Raw genomic sequence first — 16,055 nt, 5'->3', positions numbered from 1 at the left:
CAGCGACGACTTGTGTCTGTCGACACGGGCGGATTTTCGTACCGCGGTGATGAAATTGTCCTTGGCTTCTCACACACGTGTGCGTTCTTTCGTAAGGCGATAATGAAACAGTTGTTTGTCCTCCCGTTGGCTGTTACGGGCGTCAACGAGGGAAAAAATATGGTTTTAAACGCTGGCTATATTGTGTTCGAAAAAGATTTAATGGTCATCAGTCGTCTCGGCTGGCAATCTGCACTTGGCGTTGATCAGTCCTTTTTCAGCGACTCAACGTATGAGCAAACTTTTAAATAACAATCTTCGGGTCTCTGGCTACAGTCGAAACTGTTTAAGTTATCATCAGAAAACACCGGTGCCTCCACGAAATTATTGCAAGGGGTCGCTAGCAGTGGCGGACTGGGTCTAATATTTTGGGCTGCCAGAAGACAAAGGGCCCCAGCTTAAACAACTATAACGCTATTATGTTTGAGGGGCCCACTTCATGAACGGTCCGTGGGGCCCACCTGCCATCGGGCAGGTCCACTCTATGGCCAGTCCGCCACTGGTCGCTAGACATGTTGAAATTTTAGGTGCTTACGCGACTTAGCAATAAATAAAAAAAATTAAGTAATAAAAAAAAAATTTGTTTATACATTTTCAAAATGACATTTTACATCGTAGCAGAACTCTACGTCTCGGTCCATCGCTCGGATTCCTCTGTTTTACTCCTCCGCCTAACCCCCATTGAAACCTCGGTTTGGCGTCAACCTGTCTCGCCATCCTTTGTTACAAAGGAGGCTTGCGAAAATAAGGGGAGAACGGTTTCGTACTCGGAAAAACCCCAAATACCGAAATATATATACAAAAGAGGCTTTTAACAGTTATCGAAACCATACCCGACCTTTACAACCTGACCAGAGCTATGTTACCGTTGCTCGGTGGCGTAATGGTAGCCCGTCTGACATATTTTTCTAGCTACGTATCTTATTGGCATTGTTGTTATTTTATATTTCTGCACGCAACAGTGCGAAGGTGCTCTCAATCGTGAACGGTGAAGAAGTGGTGGCTTTGGCAGGCAGTACGATGCCGGTCAAGTTTGCTTTGAGGCTTAGCTCTCACATGATGTACGGGGTCATCTACGTCTACGGCAAGAAGTGCGACTTTCTCCAAAGTAAGTTCTGACATGGTTAGTTGAGTACATCAGCGCTTTCGTTAAACATTTTGTCCTTTAAGGGCAGGATTTTCAGATAACATTCAAACATTTGTAAAAAGAGCGAGATATGTGATAATATGGGTCTAGAATTCAGGGAATTTAAATATGGGTCTTAAAGTCAGGAGATTTAAATTTGGGTCTAAAAGTCAGGGATTTTAAATGTGGTTATAAAATTCAGGGAATTTATATATGGCTCTAAACGCCAGGGAATTTAAATATGGACTAAAACCCAAGAATTTAAATATTGGTCTAAATGTGGGATTTTTAAAAATTAGTTTAAATATCAGGAAAATATAAGGGAATTTCATTTCGGTTGCAAATAGGAAACCGTTTTAAAATATATGTTAAAAAATTATAAAACCTGGAAAAGTCAGGGAATTTCAATGTGAAAAACTGTGGCAACCATGTACTTAGTCTAAACAAATTCATTGCTGAAAACGTAATGAGTCGGACATAGAAACTGAACCTGCAACGCCATCTGTCGAGAGAACGTTTTAAAATGTTCATCTTTAATTTAATTTAAATGAACTAAATTTGAAGTTAATTATACACATTTTCGCCAAGGAAATCATTCTTGAGACCAATTATAGTTTTAGATGGTGCTAGGCAGCTAGTCAAATGCAGTATTTTCGTTTGAGATGGGAGCTTAAGTAGTAGATTATGCTGAAGGATTGAGCCGAGCCTTGGCTTTTCAGACCCTTGTTCGATCCTTTTAATGCCCAGAATCGGACCGAGACATGGCCGCGGCCTCGGTGCCAAGCCGAACATTTTTAAACCCTAAACCCGAGGGAGTTTTGTTACCCTTTTTTCATCCTTGATTATGATATAGCGAGCTTGGAAGATAGACGCGTACGTTCTCAATTAGCTAAATACGTTCTTGTCCTTGACATGCTATATTAATAAACACCCAGGAATTTAGAAAGTAAATGGCCGCCATAATGCGATGTGGCTGTTGATGAGGCAAGCAGTGTATCGATTTTTATGACGCTCTAAATAGCGCTCTCCAATTGGCCCGATAATAGCCAATGAGGAATCGATCTAGCTATGGCATCATCGGCGTTTGTCATTGGCTTCTGTAGGGCCAATTCGAGAGCCGCTCTTCCCGTTAACGTAGTTTAATTTCCGCTACGCAATAGTGACAATGCTGTGAGGCAGGGCGAGAAGTCCAGCCCCGCGACAGGCTGATGTTCATGGACAGATACGAATTAGTTTATTAAATTAATTAATTAAGTTTTATTTCAGGAGATTTGTTATCGATGTTGAATGACACGTTCAAGCCGAAACCTTCCAGAGACGAAATTTATTTGCCCATGTAAGCTTCATTTCTAGATTTCGAAAATTTCAATCGCAAATATCGTTTGTTGTTGCAGACAAGGTCAAAAAAGACGACGCGTCAGGCCTCCTGTGGCCCAACTTAATGGCAACGGTGACAACGGCAATGGTTCGGTCAACGGCCACGATGACCAAGCGGACAGAAATACGACCCGGGCCGACGTCCAACTGCCTCCTGATAACTTAGAACCCTCCCAGTCACCGCCAGGTGGTGTCGGTGAGTTATGCAAGTTGCGCTCATCGATATTTACACTTTGGAAATCATCTCAAAGACGTTCGATGTAAACTTATTTTCGAGCAGGGCTTACTTTATAATCATACGGATTAGTAATAAATAAAACGCCTGGTAAGGTTTCCATCGAAGAGAATAAGGATATTGTTTTCTAAAGAATACGAAAACCAAGTATGTATTCGGGTGAACGGTGATTATGTAGACAGCACCCTATTTGCCCCATGATTCCCCGGAGATAAAACACGCCCCCGCCTAATTCTTCGTCTACTCGTTCCCCTTGTAGTCGGAGACTATCTTCCGGGAAGCTGGAACTGAGTCCACATATTCTACGTTCACTCGAACACACCACATTCTTGATTAAACTCGGGGCAAATTTTAGATTTTTCTCCAATTGCAGACACGAGGATTCCACGTACGACAGAAATCACAATACCAGAAACTGGCGTTCCGATTCAGGCTGCGGAGGAACAAGAACTGGTAGGAATATTTGAATAAGTAAAACTGCACTTTTGAAAAACATTTAATCTGTTTCATGAATTGAAAAGGGTAGTCCACGTCACCAGGGGTGCTAAAATTCTTCCGACGCCCCCGCTGAGATATCAATAACATAATGAACAAACGCGGAAAGCTACTGCCCTCTGGTGGAAACGCTAGAGGGCAGCAGCCTAGTGGCACTTGATGAAAATCTAAAACTACCCATTCCGTTTTTGATTTTGCGGGAACTCTCTCTACCACTGTTAACAGAGTTTTCCACCCAGTGCCTCAGTTTCCCTTTCCATAAAAGCTTACCGTGGTGCTAGCGATTGCTAGTTCTGGAATACTAATGGTAGCTGTGATACATCCACAACCTTAGATTATAACGCGGTTGTAATATAGTTTAATTATCAAGAATGTATTAAATTTTATTTATGGATAATAATAATCAGCTAGGCTAATTTCTAAGGCACCACCTTTATCCCAATTTATCTAGCGACTTTTATTACTTTTAAATAAGAAGGACGGCTTGCAATGAGCATAAGGTGGTGGCAAGAGCTTCATGCCACACGAACTAAGTATAACATTAACCTCAACAAGTTTTTATGGAAAGCGGAAACAGAACAACTCCTGGAAAAATCTTATAAATCAATGCTGACGTGGAAGGAGTTGTTCCGAGTGTTCACCCAGTGTCAAGTTGGGATCAAACCCGGCTCCTCTTGATGCTAGGCGAGAGCGCTTCTGCCAATCCTACTCATGGTCTGTCACTCTGCTGAGTCTGCTCCCCTCCTGATTGGTCATTCAAATCAGCCAGATTTCTCATTGGTTCTATGAAACTGACGTTTTCCGAAGCGATTGAAACCCCTTCTCTCAATTTCCATTTCTATCTTAGTTTAAATAAATACATTTCCGTGATTAAACAGTGAGCTAATATTTGCGTGTTTCATTTAGATTCCGGGAGACGTGATGACGGAAGAGCAAGCGAATAAATTCCTGGAAAACCTCCGAAGCCCAGTTGTCTTTAGAACTCCGTAAGTGACACACTCTGGCGATTCAAGTGTTGGCTTTCCACGAGTCGTACAATTCTCCCATGTCCCATTTCTCGAACAATATTTTAAATACAGAAATAGCTAATAAAGCACTTTGATGTCAATTCCCGAATCCTAAATTTAATCAGAACTACAATTATTCTCAGACGCCGACGAAGGTCACCTCCCGCTTCACAGAGTCCACCCTCTGTTGAGCCATCCCTCGGCGTCAGCCTTGATGGACCGGGACCAGGACCAGCCGTCAGATCCCCGGCACGCACACCTCCGATCGTGGGAAGTGGCGAGCGCCGGCGCCCACGTGCCAGATCCCCGGGTCAGCCTCTTAGCCCGGATGATGGCCCGACTCCACCAAGACGCCGACGACGAATTTCACCACGAGTACGTGTCTGTGTCAGGGCTTGTTACCATTAGAAATAGATCCGCCGGCCTTCTTCCCGATTTCAGATACTTTCGTGTATTATTAAGAATGTAATCATTTCAAACATGAATATCGAACCAAAATTAGGTGACATTTGTTTCTCGTTGACTCGATCCACAGTATCATTTTGGGTAAAGAAAATTACTGGTAATTCTTCGAAAATATCTAGATGACTATAAATCAGTGGATAATCGTAAATAATGCAATTTTTTTTTGATATTTTATTCCTATTTTCATTCAATCAAAATGAAATTCGAGTTAAGCCTTGGAAGTGTTTCAAAACGTTGCGTGTCAAATAAAGTTGGTTCGATCATAATGATGAAGCCCCCCAAATCCTAGCGTCTCAGGACAATATACCTGATGCAGTTCGATATTCATGGTGGGGAAAATTGCATTCATGGCAGTACGTAGGGAGGAATAGAGAATTTGAATTTACAAGTTATCTCTGCCGAGTTTTCCGGTTTCCCCATTCCATAAAAACTTCTTGTTGTCAACGGTAATAGTTAGTGTAGGGAGCTGTTGGCGGGCCTAGCGTGAAGGGCTTGCCATCACCATCCTATGCAGTATAACCCGTCCACCTGGTTTAAGGGCATTGAAAGTTCGTAGATGACTTGGGCTTAGGGTGGTGCCTTGAATATTAGCCTAGCTGATTATTATTATTATTATTATTATCATAAGTTTTATTATGTTACTTATGTTATTATTTTGGTACAAACGCGTACGTCTAGAAGTTGGAAATAAAATATTGTCTCGTGTTATTTAGGGTGAATTAGGGTACGCGACAACGAAAAGGATGACCCGCTTCCCGTCGTTTTTAATTAAGTACCAGAGAGGTTAAGCAGAGTCACGTTAACATTTTAGACGTTTTAATTTTCCCGTTTTACTTCGGAGTCGAAAATTTAACAATTCCTAGTGACGCCATATTTTTATCGCATTACGTGGCACCTAGGTGTTGTGTTTGTTGCTCCTAGGTGGCACGTAGTAATATTTTTAGTGTTTAAATAAAAATATCAAACTCGAAAAATCGATATAGAGTTATCACAACTCGATCATTATTTATCTAGCACTAGCAGCATACATAAAAAACCTATATACTTGTTAGAATTGAAATCCGTCAAAGCCTGGTAAAATTAGGTCGAATTTGCCAGTTGGCGAAATAACTATGATTATTGTAAAGAGAGACATTTGCGGTACACCCGGGCACACGAAGAAACAAATAATTGTATTTCGACAAAACACATTCCCTTACATAACTCCTGTTTTAGTATTTTTCAAAAGGCGTTTTAAATTCTTCTTGTACCCTGGATTAGCGACAAGTGCGCAATTTGTTAAAATTCGATTGCAAACGTACATGTACTTGATTGCGTTAGCTGGCGAACTGATAGCGCGCTTAACCGATTTTAAAGAATATTTCTAATCGATGGAACGTCTAGGTATTCCCGACGTTGTTGTTCAAACTTCTAGAGCGCTTTGTTTAACCTCTGTACTGTCAAATTAAACGACCTCGGAAAATAGGGTATCTCGAAATCATTCAAACTGTTTATTGTACCCATTTGAATCCCAGAACATCCCCGAGAGGCGCTGCAATGATTGTTCACTCTTTTAGAAGTAAACTATTCAATATTGTTCTTATTCGAAATGCCTAGCTTGAAATACCGCGAAGAACATGGTTATATTTTGGTTCCTCCCTGAAATAGACCATTCTTTTTAACTTTCAGCGGGTAAATATTCGTCGCAACATTGAGACGCATACTCAGACCAGCAGAGTGATGGTAAGATAAAATTTAAATAAATTTAAAATTAAATAATATTTCCGTTGAGTTTGATCATCAATGTATGTTGCAGGAAGTCAACAACCCTCACCCGCAGCTTGGGCCATTGCAATTGCTGACCATGAAGACACCAAATCGTACGTGCCTTATTTTCGGGTTTTTTCTATTATTGTAAACCAAGAGTGACAAATTGGCTGATCTTTAGTAGATGTCCATCTTGACCTTAAAAATGCTCATTCGTAAATAAACTAAAGCCAAGATACATAGAAAAAAAGTCTGCCTCGACGCGGCCTTCGTGTGCCATGAAAATTTCCAACTTCTCTGTCATGTTCTTTCCCCCCTTGCGCATGATTACATTTGACGGGCTAGTGTCGCGGGTACTACTTTAAAAAAAAACACGATTTGAATTTGAACAATATGATTGGCTCGCAAGTATAGGGGGTAAGAGGGAGGTCGGAGAAGTTGGAAGTTTTCAGGAAACCTATGGCCGAAGCTAGGGGAGGGCTCTCGAGACTCTTTTTCTTCTATGTCTCTTGCTAAATCCATATATTTAAAAATAACTACGTGAACTTGACCTTGAAAATGTTGACCTTGACCTTCAAATAAACCATCTTTATTTTAGTCCTAAGGCATGCAATATTCTTATACATCAGATAAATGTCCCAATACCATAAATTACGTAATAAATCCTAACTAAGAATACTTCAGCTTAGTCCGTAATCGGAAATATTTCAGAATTTTTTTCTATTGGTCAGCGAAGAAGTTCAATTTGAGGAGATGTAGTGAGCTCTTCAGTTTCACCTTTCCACAAAAACTTGCTGATGTTAAGAGTAATAGTGAGGGTAGGGATCTGTTGGCTCGCGTGGCATGAAGGCTGACCACCACCCTGCTACGCAATTTAACCAGGCAACCGGTAATTGGCATCACAAAATTACTTAGGCTAACGATCGTTGTTCGGTTGTACACATCGTAATTTTGTATAGTACATGTACCTATATTCGTTTTAAAATGTATATATAGCGCACGCGCGCGTGAAAGTGAGTTTTTGGTTGCTGTTAAAAAAGGTGTTATTTTTTGCGCGTGTAAAAATAAATTAACGGCCAGTTCTGTTTTGAAATAAGAGGAAAAAGGTTTACCGGTTTTTATGTCGGAAAAGTTCGCGTCTTTTATTTCGCTGTTCACGACATTTTTTGGTCCGTCGAGCCGGATACATTCGTCAACTTGATTATGTTCCTCAACTAATCATCGAATCGGCTATCTTTCCGTGAGAGACAGTGAAAATTAGCGTGGATTCTCCGTTGGAAACCGTTTAAACCATCGATCATATCCCGATCGTAAACGAATCAACATAAGTCATCATGGATGTTCTGGTGAGAAGAAGAGCAGCTATCAAGGGACAGATCACCAGGATTGAAAATGCGGTGGGTCAAACAGCAACGAATCTATCTGACGTTGGCTTGAAGCTGTATGTAGACAAGGTGGAAAAACTATCGAAAGACTTGGATGAGGTTCACGATGCCGTAGTTGCAAATATCGATCCCGACGACGACGACTTCGCGGATCACGAAGATGAATACAACCCTCTAGTCGCTCGACTCGAAGATCTGACAATCCTACTCGTCACTGAATCAAATGAAAGAGCAGCAAACATTCCAGTGAGACAAGTCAGACCAGCTAGTGATGTACGTTTACCTAAGCTGGAACTTCCATCATTCAGCGGTGGTTACGTCGATTGGCTTGCATTTCATGATTTCTTCACGGCCACCGTACACAACAACGAATCGCTCACCGGAGCTCAGAAGTTTCAGTATTTGAAGTCATCATTACGAAACGAAGCAGCGCTCCTCGTTCAATCTATTCCGGTAACTGACGCTAACTATCTGGAGGCTTGGGATATCTTAAACAATCGGTTCAACAATACCCGGGAAATCATCGATGCACACGTAAAACGTCTCTTCAGTCAAACTAACGTCATCCAAGAATCTTCATCCGCTTTACGAACGCTCATCGATACCACCGCCGAATGCATAAGGGCGCTCAAGGTTCTCAAAGAACCAGTACAACATTGGGACTCCATACTACTTCATCTTGTAAAGGAAAAACTGGATTCAGAATCTCGCCGACAATGGGAACTTTCCCTGAGGGAGACCGAAAGACCAACTTTCGAGGATCTCGTTACATTTCTTGAACAACGGGCCAGAGCCTTAGCAGCAGCTCCGCCTACAACTACTGCAATCAAGTCGAAGCCTCCATTACATCAGAGACCGAGTACAAAGGCTCATCATGGTGCTCTGAGCGAGACGTGTCACTTTTGCAACGAAACACACTCTGTATACAAATGTACCAATTTTCTGAATGCATCTTCGGACGAGCGTTGGAACATGGTCAAGAGGAGTGCCATGTGTTTCAATTGCTTACGAACCGGTCATCAAAGCAATGACTGCAAATCTGGTCATTGTAGGAAATGCAACGCACGACATAACACACTTCTACATCAAGAGAAGGAATTAACGAAGACGAAGGCAACCTCTGGTGTAGTTTCATGCCCATCTCGTGAAATAATTGGATCAACCCAAGTTATCTTGGCAACCGCAATGGTCCAAGTCAAGGGACTTGACGAGCAACTTTATCCAGCCCGAGCGCTTCTGGACTCGGGTTCTCAAGCCAGTTTCATCACGGAACAGTTAACGAGGAAACTAAGATTGAAGCGAACACGTTTCAACGTCTCAGTTGACGGAATTGGAGCAACGGGAATGAACACCTCTCAAGGCAGTGTCATGGTGAATATTCAGTCAAATATCATGAACACGTCGGAGGTCATCGTCGAGGCAATCGTCCTGAAAAAGGTCACGGATTATTTACCTAACAGTCCGTTCGATCCTGGAAATTGTCTACACTTGAAAGGCTTAACACTTGCTGATCCAACTTTTCATAGCCCTGGACAAGTGGATATTTTACTAGGTGCTGACGTGTATCTAGAGCTCTTACAAGATGGCATTTGCAAGGGGAAAGAAGGTCTTCCAGGTGCCTTTAATACTCTTTTCGGATGGGCAGTTTCCGGTCCATTGCTGATGGCCGGAAGAAGTTCGAAAATAAGGGTCCACCATTGTACATTGGAAGCAGATTTGAAACATCTTTGGGAGCTAGAAGACATCCAGCCTCGAAGAATACTATCTCCAACAGAAATTCAATGTGAAAAGAACTTTGAAGAATCACATACATGTGACTCTACAGGAAGATTCACTGTACGATTACCAAAGATAAACGATGCACCAAAACTTGGAGATTCTAAACAAATGGCAATCCGTCGATTCTCTCACTTAGAACGACGTCTACGTGTTAACCCGAATCTCTATGAGGAGTACCGCAAGTTCATGGGGGAATACATTGCCCTTGGACATATGGAACTCATTCCCTCGAATGAAATAAAAATCGAAACCAATCCATCTTACTACGTGCCTCATCATGCGGTATTCAAAGAAGACAGTACCACCACGAGAGTTCGTGTGGTGTTCGACGCCTCTGCCAAATCTACAACTGGAGTTTCCCTAAACGATCATCTGCTAGTGGGGCCAAAACTTCAAGATGATTTGGTTAACCTCCTTATTCGCTTTCGTCAACATTGCATTGTAATGAAAGCAGACCTTGCCAAAATGTTTCGTCAAATTAGAGTACATCCAGACGACTCCGATCTTCAAAGAATTGTTTGGCGAAACAACTCACACGAACCCTTGCTCGAATACCGTTTGCTAACGGTTACATATGGAACCGCATCAGCGCCATACCTAGCAACTAAAGTCTTGAAGCAACTCGGCCATGACGTGAAAGAGACACTTCCGTTGGCATCTTCGGCTTTACAAAATGACTTCTACATGGACGATCTAATGACAGGAGACGAAACGATTGAGAACGTTTTAAGACTTCAGTCAGAAATCATTCAAGCTACATCTCAAGCAGGATTTGAAATAAGGAAATGGGCGTCGAATGAAGCTGCATTATTGGATACACTACCAGCCAACATGAAGGATTTACAAAAGCCACTATGCATCGAGAACGACGAATCAGTCAAGACTCTCGGCCTATATTGGACTCCTTCGGCTGATAATTTCTCGTTTATGGTTACTTCTCCAGCGTCAAGAAGTTCAATCACTAAACGTATGATTCTTTCGGATACAGCAAGGATATTCGATCCTCTGGGACTGTTGGCACCAGTAACCGTTCGAGCGAAACTGATGTTACAGGAAATGTGGCAGCTAAAATTGAATTGGGATGAGCAACTTCCCCAACCACTTGAAGCTAAATGGAGGTCGTTTCGAACCGATTTACCAGAAATTGAAAACATTACGGTTCAACGGCACATTTCGCAAGCTAATGCTACGGACAATAGCTTGCATGGATTTTGTGACGCATCGGAGAAAGCGTACGCAGCTGCCGTATACCTGAAGACGGTGAATAACAACGGACAAATCAAAATACAACTGATCGCTGCGAAAACAAGAGTCGCTCCGCTCAAACAAATCACACTTCCGAGACTGGAATTATCTGGTGCATTACTTTTGGCTTCTCTGATTCAACTGATCAGGGAGTCATTGAGATTGGATATAGCTGATGTTCATTGCTGGTCGGACTCAACAATCGTCCTAGCTTGGCTGAAAGCTCCACCGCAACGTTGGAAAACGTTCGTAGCCAATCGAGTGTCAGAAATCCACGAGAAACTACCGAGAGCGCAATGGCATCACATTTCAGGAGACAGCAACCCTGCAGATTGCGCTTCTCGAGGAATATCCGCTAGCGAACTGGGAAATCATGGTCTCTGGTGGCATGGACCGCAGTGCCTTATTTTCGCCGCAACAACGCAAGAACTACATGAACTCTCAGAGCCAAATGAATGTTTATCCGAGGAAAGACGAATTATTTCGTTAGTAACACATCATCAAATGGATTTCACGCTCCTTTCCAAATTTTCAGCGCGTAAAAAACTCATTCATATCACCGCCTACATTCTACGTTTTGTCTTCAATTCGCGAAATGCGACAGAATTGAGGATTACTGGACCTTTATCGAAGGAAGAGAACGAAAAGGCGCTATCCCATTGGATTCGGGTCGTCCAAAGCAACAGTTTTAACGAAGAGATAGCTTGCCTTAAACAAAACAAGGAATTACCACGGAAAAGTAAAATCCTTTCGATGCGTCCGTACATCGATCAAGATGGGATTCTTAGAGTTGGTGGCAGACTTTGCCACTCCAACTTACCATACGAACAAAGGCATCCGGCACTGTTACCGAGACAGAGCAAATTAACAGAACTTCTAATACAACACGAGCACGAAAAACATTTTCACGGAGGTGCTCAACTACTAACTTCTGTCTTACAGAAACGTTATTGGATCGTCGGTCTTCGTGATGCCATACGTTTCCATATCAGAAGATGTGTTTCATGTGTACGACATCAGGCAGTCACTGTAAAGCAACTTATGGGCGATTTACCACCAGCGAGAGTAAATCCTGCTCGGCCATTTTTGAAGTGTGGAGTCGACTACGCAGGACCATTTACCCTTAAACTAATGAAGGGACGAAGTCACCTCAGGTTTAAGGGATACATTGCCGTCTTCGCTTGCTTTACCACAAGATCAATTCATCTTGAACTTGTCAGTGACATGACCACCGAAGCATTTCTGGCAGCATTGAAACGCTTTGTTGCTCGACGAGGAAAATGCGCCGACATTTACAGCGACTGTGGAACCAACTTTACAGGAGCCGATCGAGAGATGAAAACATTCATCAAATTCATAGTCTCTACAAACAACAACGATCAAGTGTCACGTTTTCTCGCAGACGAAGGAATTAATTGGCACTTCAACCCGCCTGCAGCGCCACATTTTGGAGGCCTCTGGGAAGCCGGGGTGAAGTCCGTCAAGTATCATCTGAAACGAGTTCTTGGCACCATGGTTCTAAACTTTGAAGAAATGCAAACGCTTCTTTGCCAAATCGAAGCTTGCTTAAATTCACGTCCGTTAACGGCGTTAAGCTCGGATCCAAACGACTTCAATGCGTTGACACCTGGACATTTCCTAATCGGAGATGCGCTCACCGCAATACCCGAACCAGATCTCACTTCTGAAAACGTCAACCGCCTGTCACGTTGGCAATTGGGCCAACAAGTACTGCAGCACTTTTGGAACCGTTGGCGAAATGAATTCCTCTCTCGCCTTCAACAACGTCCAAAGTGGACTACACCAAAACCGAATCTACGAGTCGGCGACTTGGTCTTGCTCAAGGATGAAGATTTACCTCCAACCAAGTGGAGAATGGCAAGAATCACTGAACTTCATCCAGGACAAGACAATCAAGTTCGCGTCGTAACTGTCAGAACCTCTGACAAATCACTGAAAAGACCCGTAGTTAAATTATGCCAGTTACCACTAGACTGATTTTAATTGTATTCAAACTGTTTACTAAGGGTTATTTATGTATGCAAATGTAACTTTTCGGACTTTTACTATCTCATTTGAAATTCGTTATTTCAAGGCGGGCGGAATGTTCGGTTGTACACATCGTAATTTTGTATAGTACATGTACCTATATTCGTTTTAAAATGTATATATAGCGCACGCGCGCGTGAAAGTGAGTTTTTGGTTGCTGTTAAAAAAGGTGTTATTTTTTGCGCGTGTAAAAATAAATTAATGGCCAGTTCTGTTTTGAAATAAGAGGAAAAAGGTTTACCGGTTTTTATGTCGGAAAAGTTCGCGTCTTTTATTTCGCTGTTCACGACAATCGTCGTTATCCGCTATGAAAGAGTTTGAATGAAACTCGTGTTCTGTTACCGAGCACGATATTTTTAATCTTTACCTAGTTCAGCTTAAATACAGAAATTTAAATATATTATATATTTTAAGCAAAGTTTGTCTAATCTTTTTATACTTATTTTCACAGCGTTAATTCGCATCAACTACCGACGAATTCCTTGGAGAGGTACGTTGTAATTGCAATCACTGCCCTGGGATAAGTTTAAGAAAGTGAATCCCCTGGCATTATCTCACGGACGCACCATTAATTGATAAAACCGGCCTTCATTTAAAATTTAGTTTCTCAAAGAAAGATCGTACTATTTCCTGGGCGCCCAAATTTGGTTAGCGGACAGAAACCCCCTTCCAACCCGACAATTAACTGCTTTAGTTAGTCAAAACCCTTATTCGTACCTGTCCCTATTGCTTTTTGAGAAACGAATTGGAGAGGGAGAAAACGTCATTGTTAGTTTAAGGACCTGAAGATTTCCCTTTAATCAAGTTACAACTCGAGTTGTTAGTCGTAATAATTTCAAAAACAGCTGAAGCTGTTCTCAAATTAATTTAGTTCTTAATTAAGTTTGACAAAAGGCAATTATCCGTTTTTAATTACCGCAAAAACAATCTAAAGTCAGCCCATTCTTAATTTGGCAACAAGTAAAATCTATAGATGCAAATGATTTTGACGAATCGTTGCCCTGGCTGTCGCCTCCCAGAGTGCTTCCGACGCCTCCCAGAGTGCTTCCGTCGCCTCCCAGAGTGCTTTCGTCGCCTCCCAGAGTGCTTTCGTCGCCTCCCAGAGTGCTTCCGTCACCTCCCAAAGAGCTGCCTCAATATTCTCCACCAGTTCCTAATCTCAACATTACACCAGAGGTAGAAACATTTTTTATTTTTTAACATTTGACCGTTATGAAATCGGTCCACTAGTTCTAAAACCAATTAAAGGACGTTGGTATTGTCAAAGCTATATCTTAACAACTACTTAACCAATTTCACCTCTGTCGAACTGTCACTAGCCTATGTCTTTTCGTGTAACCCTTATTTTGTAATTATAATATTAAATCGTGAAAAATCAATGTTTATCGCGCAAAAACTTTCATTAGATTCTCCAACAAACTTTTAAATATTTGTTTTATTTGCAGGTTGCGAGACCCGGAGATTTAACACGTAATGTTTTTAGAATCCTGCTTTTGAATCCCGAAGATATAGAAGAATTAATAAGGTATTTTGTTTTGCAGAAGGCTCATTTGCTCTTAGGACTTCGATTCGAATGCTCGACAGGTAATTCTCACTCAGTCTTAAGAGACCGTTAAACTCAATTACGGCCAACCAATCACTTCGTTCGAACTAGATCTCCTTGCTGCACTTGAACTTAATTATTGAATTATCGTTGATAAAGCCATCAGAAAAGTTCTTAGTTTATGACCGAACTGGGAAACGCAACTCCCTCACGAATCTGACTCACCAATCAGAACTCTTAAACTAAAATTTAAGCGTTTTTTCCCCATTCTTCGATATTCCCTTTCCATAAAAGTTTGTTGATATTAACGGTAATAGTAAGTGTTTGGAGCGTGTCGTTAAGGGCTTTCCACCACCCTCCTACGCGATATAACCCTGTTACCTGAAATAAAACCATTAAACGTCACTCGATGACATTTGAAACTTTTTTGAATAGGAAATATGGGGAAGGATTGAAAAATCATAATAAGTTATTTGTTTGGTCGAACGAATATGGTTTTTATTTTTTAAACTTAACCAAGGCAAGTTTAAATATACGTCAAAGTAGAATATTAAATTGTCTTTTTGTTTGCAGCTCATTGCGAGCACCCGACCCTGATAGAACTCCTGCGCCTGATAGAACACTCAACCCTGTTAGAACAGACTACCTTGATAGAACACCATCGTCTGTTGGAGGTGACGGATCTCGTTTAATTTGGTAAATGATAAACTTAATTATATCGAGCCTTTACCTGATTTAGCTTGCAGACCAACTGGCTTTTCACCCATGTCCTCGGCACATGGCAACACTCCAGTCCTCCGAAGAGAGGAAGACACTAGCGCGACGCGCAGACAGGTTGGCAGTGTCTTTCGATCGTCGAGGTTTCAATCAACAACTTTCCAACAGTTATGTCCCCCGATCAGCACTACTCGTGCCAAAGCCGCCAAGACCTTTTTCGACCTGATTGGTAAGTGCATATTTTGTGGGAAAGTCTAATTTTCAGTGTTTTCCAGTAATCTCCGAGAAATCTAATTCAGACTCGAGGCGAACTCGCCCAAGGTCAAATACTTCACGGTACTCATTTAGTCTCGGTTACTTTGCAGTGATGCACAAAGGCAAACAAGTACAAGTAACCCAAGAAGATTGTTTCGGTGAAATCGTCATCAAGCATGGTGAGCGCGTACTCGAAATCACCTAAAAACGCCGTCCTACGAGTTCATTCTGTTTATGTCGCGATGATAGTGCTATGAACGGAGTGCATCCGTTTGATCTTGAATACAACACCTGTGGCTGTCTTTCCTTGTTTCTTATTTTGCCCCTTTTTAAACTTTTGTCACTAAGTTCTATTCTCACAAAACCCAAACGTTTTAAACTACTTTTAACACGCTATTGTGAAGCTCGTTTTGTTTAAAACTGTTCATCCATTTATTTCATAATATTTTTTTTATTTACAACTGTAAATACCTGCAGTTAATAACTTATTCTACATTGATGCCAAATTTAATTAAATTTTACATTATTTCAGTTTATTGTAGTGTCAGTTTATCTGAAATTGCATTTGTGTACCGAAGTGATACATTGCGAT

At 41.6% G+C, this 16,055-nt stretch overlaps 1 protein-coding gene across 1 annotated transcript; it reads left to right on the top strand.

Moving 5' to 3' along the window:
• Window positions 1–102: 102 nt before the first annotated feature.
• On the top strand, window positions 103–15,830 carry LOC149956666 (uncharacterized). Its single transcript, XM_090166912.1, has 16 exons — window positions 103–269; window positions 1,002–1,147; window positions 2,432–2,501; window positions 2,560–2,738; window positions 3,151–3,230; window positions 4,179–4,258; window positions 4,423–4,654; window positions 6,413–6,466; window positions 6,540–6,603; window positions 13,400–13,438; window positions 13,922–14,124; window positions 14,394–14,418; window positions 14,490–14,532; window positions 15,065–15,165; window positions 15,231–15,437; window positions 15,574–15,830. Exons 1-16 carry the CDS (start codon window positions 103–105, stop codon window positions 15,666–15,668), a joined length of 1,785 nt encoding a protein of 594 aa, XP_090023038.1. The 3' UTR covers window positions 15,669–15,830.
• The last annotated feature ends 225 nt before the right edge of the window (window positions 15,831–16,055 follow it).

This window comes from Leiobunum rupestre, chromosome 2, assembly GCF_980474605.1.
Source record: "Leiobunum rupestre chromosome 2, qqLeiRupe1.1.hap1, whole genome shotgun sequence".
Lineage (NCBI taxonomy): Eukaryota > Metazoa > Arthropoda > Arachnida > Opiliones > Sclerosomatidae > Leiobunum > Leiobunum rupestre.
Note: the sequence above shows the minus strand (reverse complement) of the source record. Positions and strands in the feature narration are given on the sequence as shown.

Excerpts from the sequence above, each read along its gene's own strand:
- LOC149956666 (XM_090166912.1), top strand. The coding sequence starts at position 103 with ATGAAACAGTTGTTTGTCCTCCCGTTGGCTGTTACGGGCGTCAACGAG. Across the intron at positions 2,502-2,559 it reads GACGAAATTTATTTGCCCAT|ACAAGGTCAAAAAAGACGAC; the intron begins GTAAGCTTCATT and ends TTGTTGTTGCAG. Across the intron at positions 14,533-15,064 it reads TCGATTCGAATGCTCGACAG|CTCATTGCGAGCACCCGACC; the intron begins GTAATTCTCACT and ends TTTTGTTTGCAG.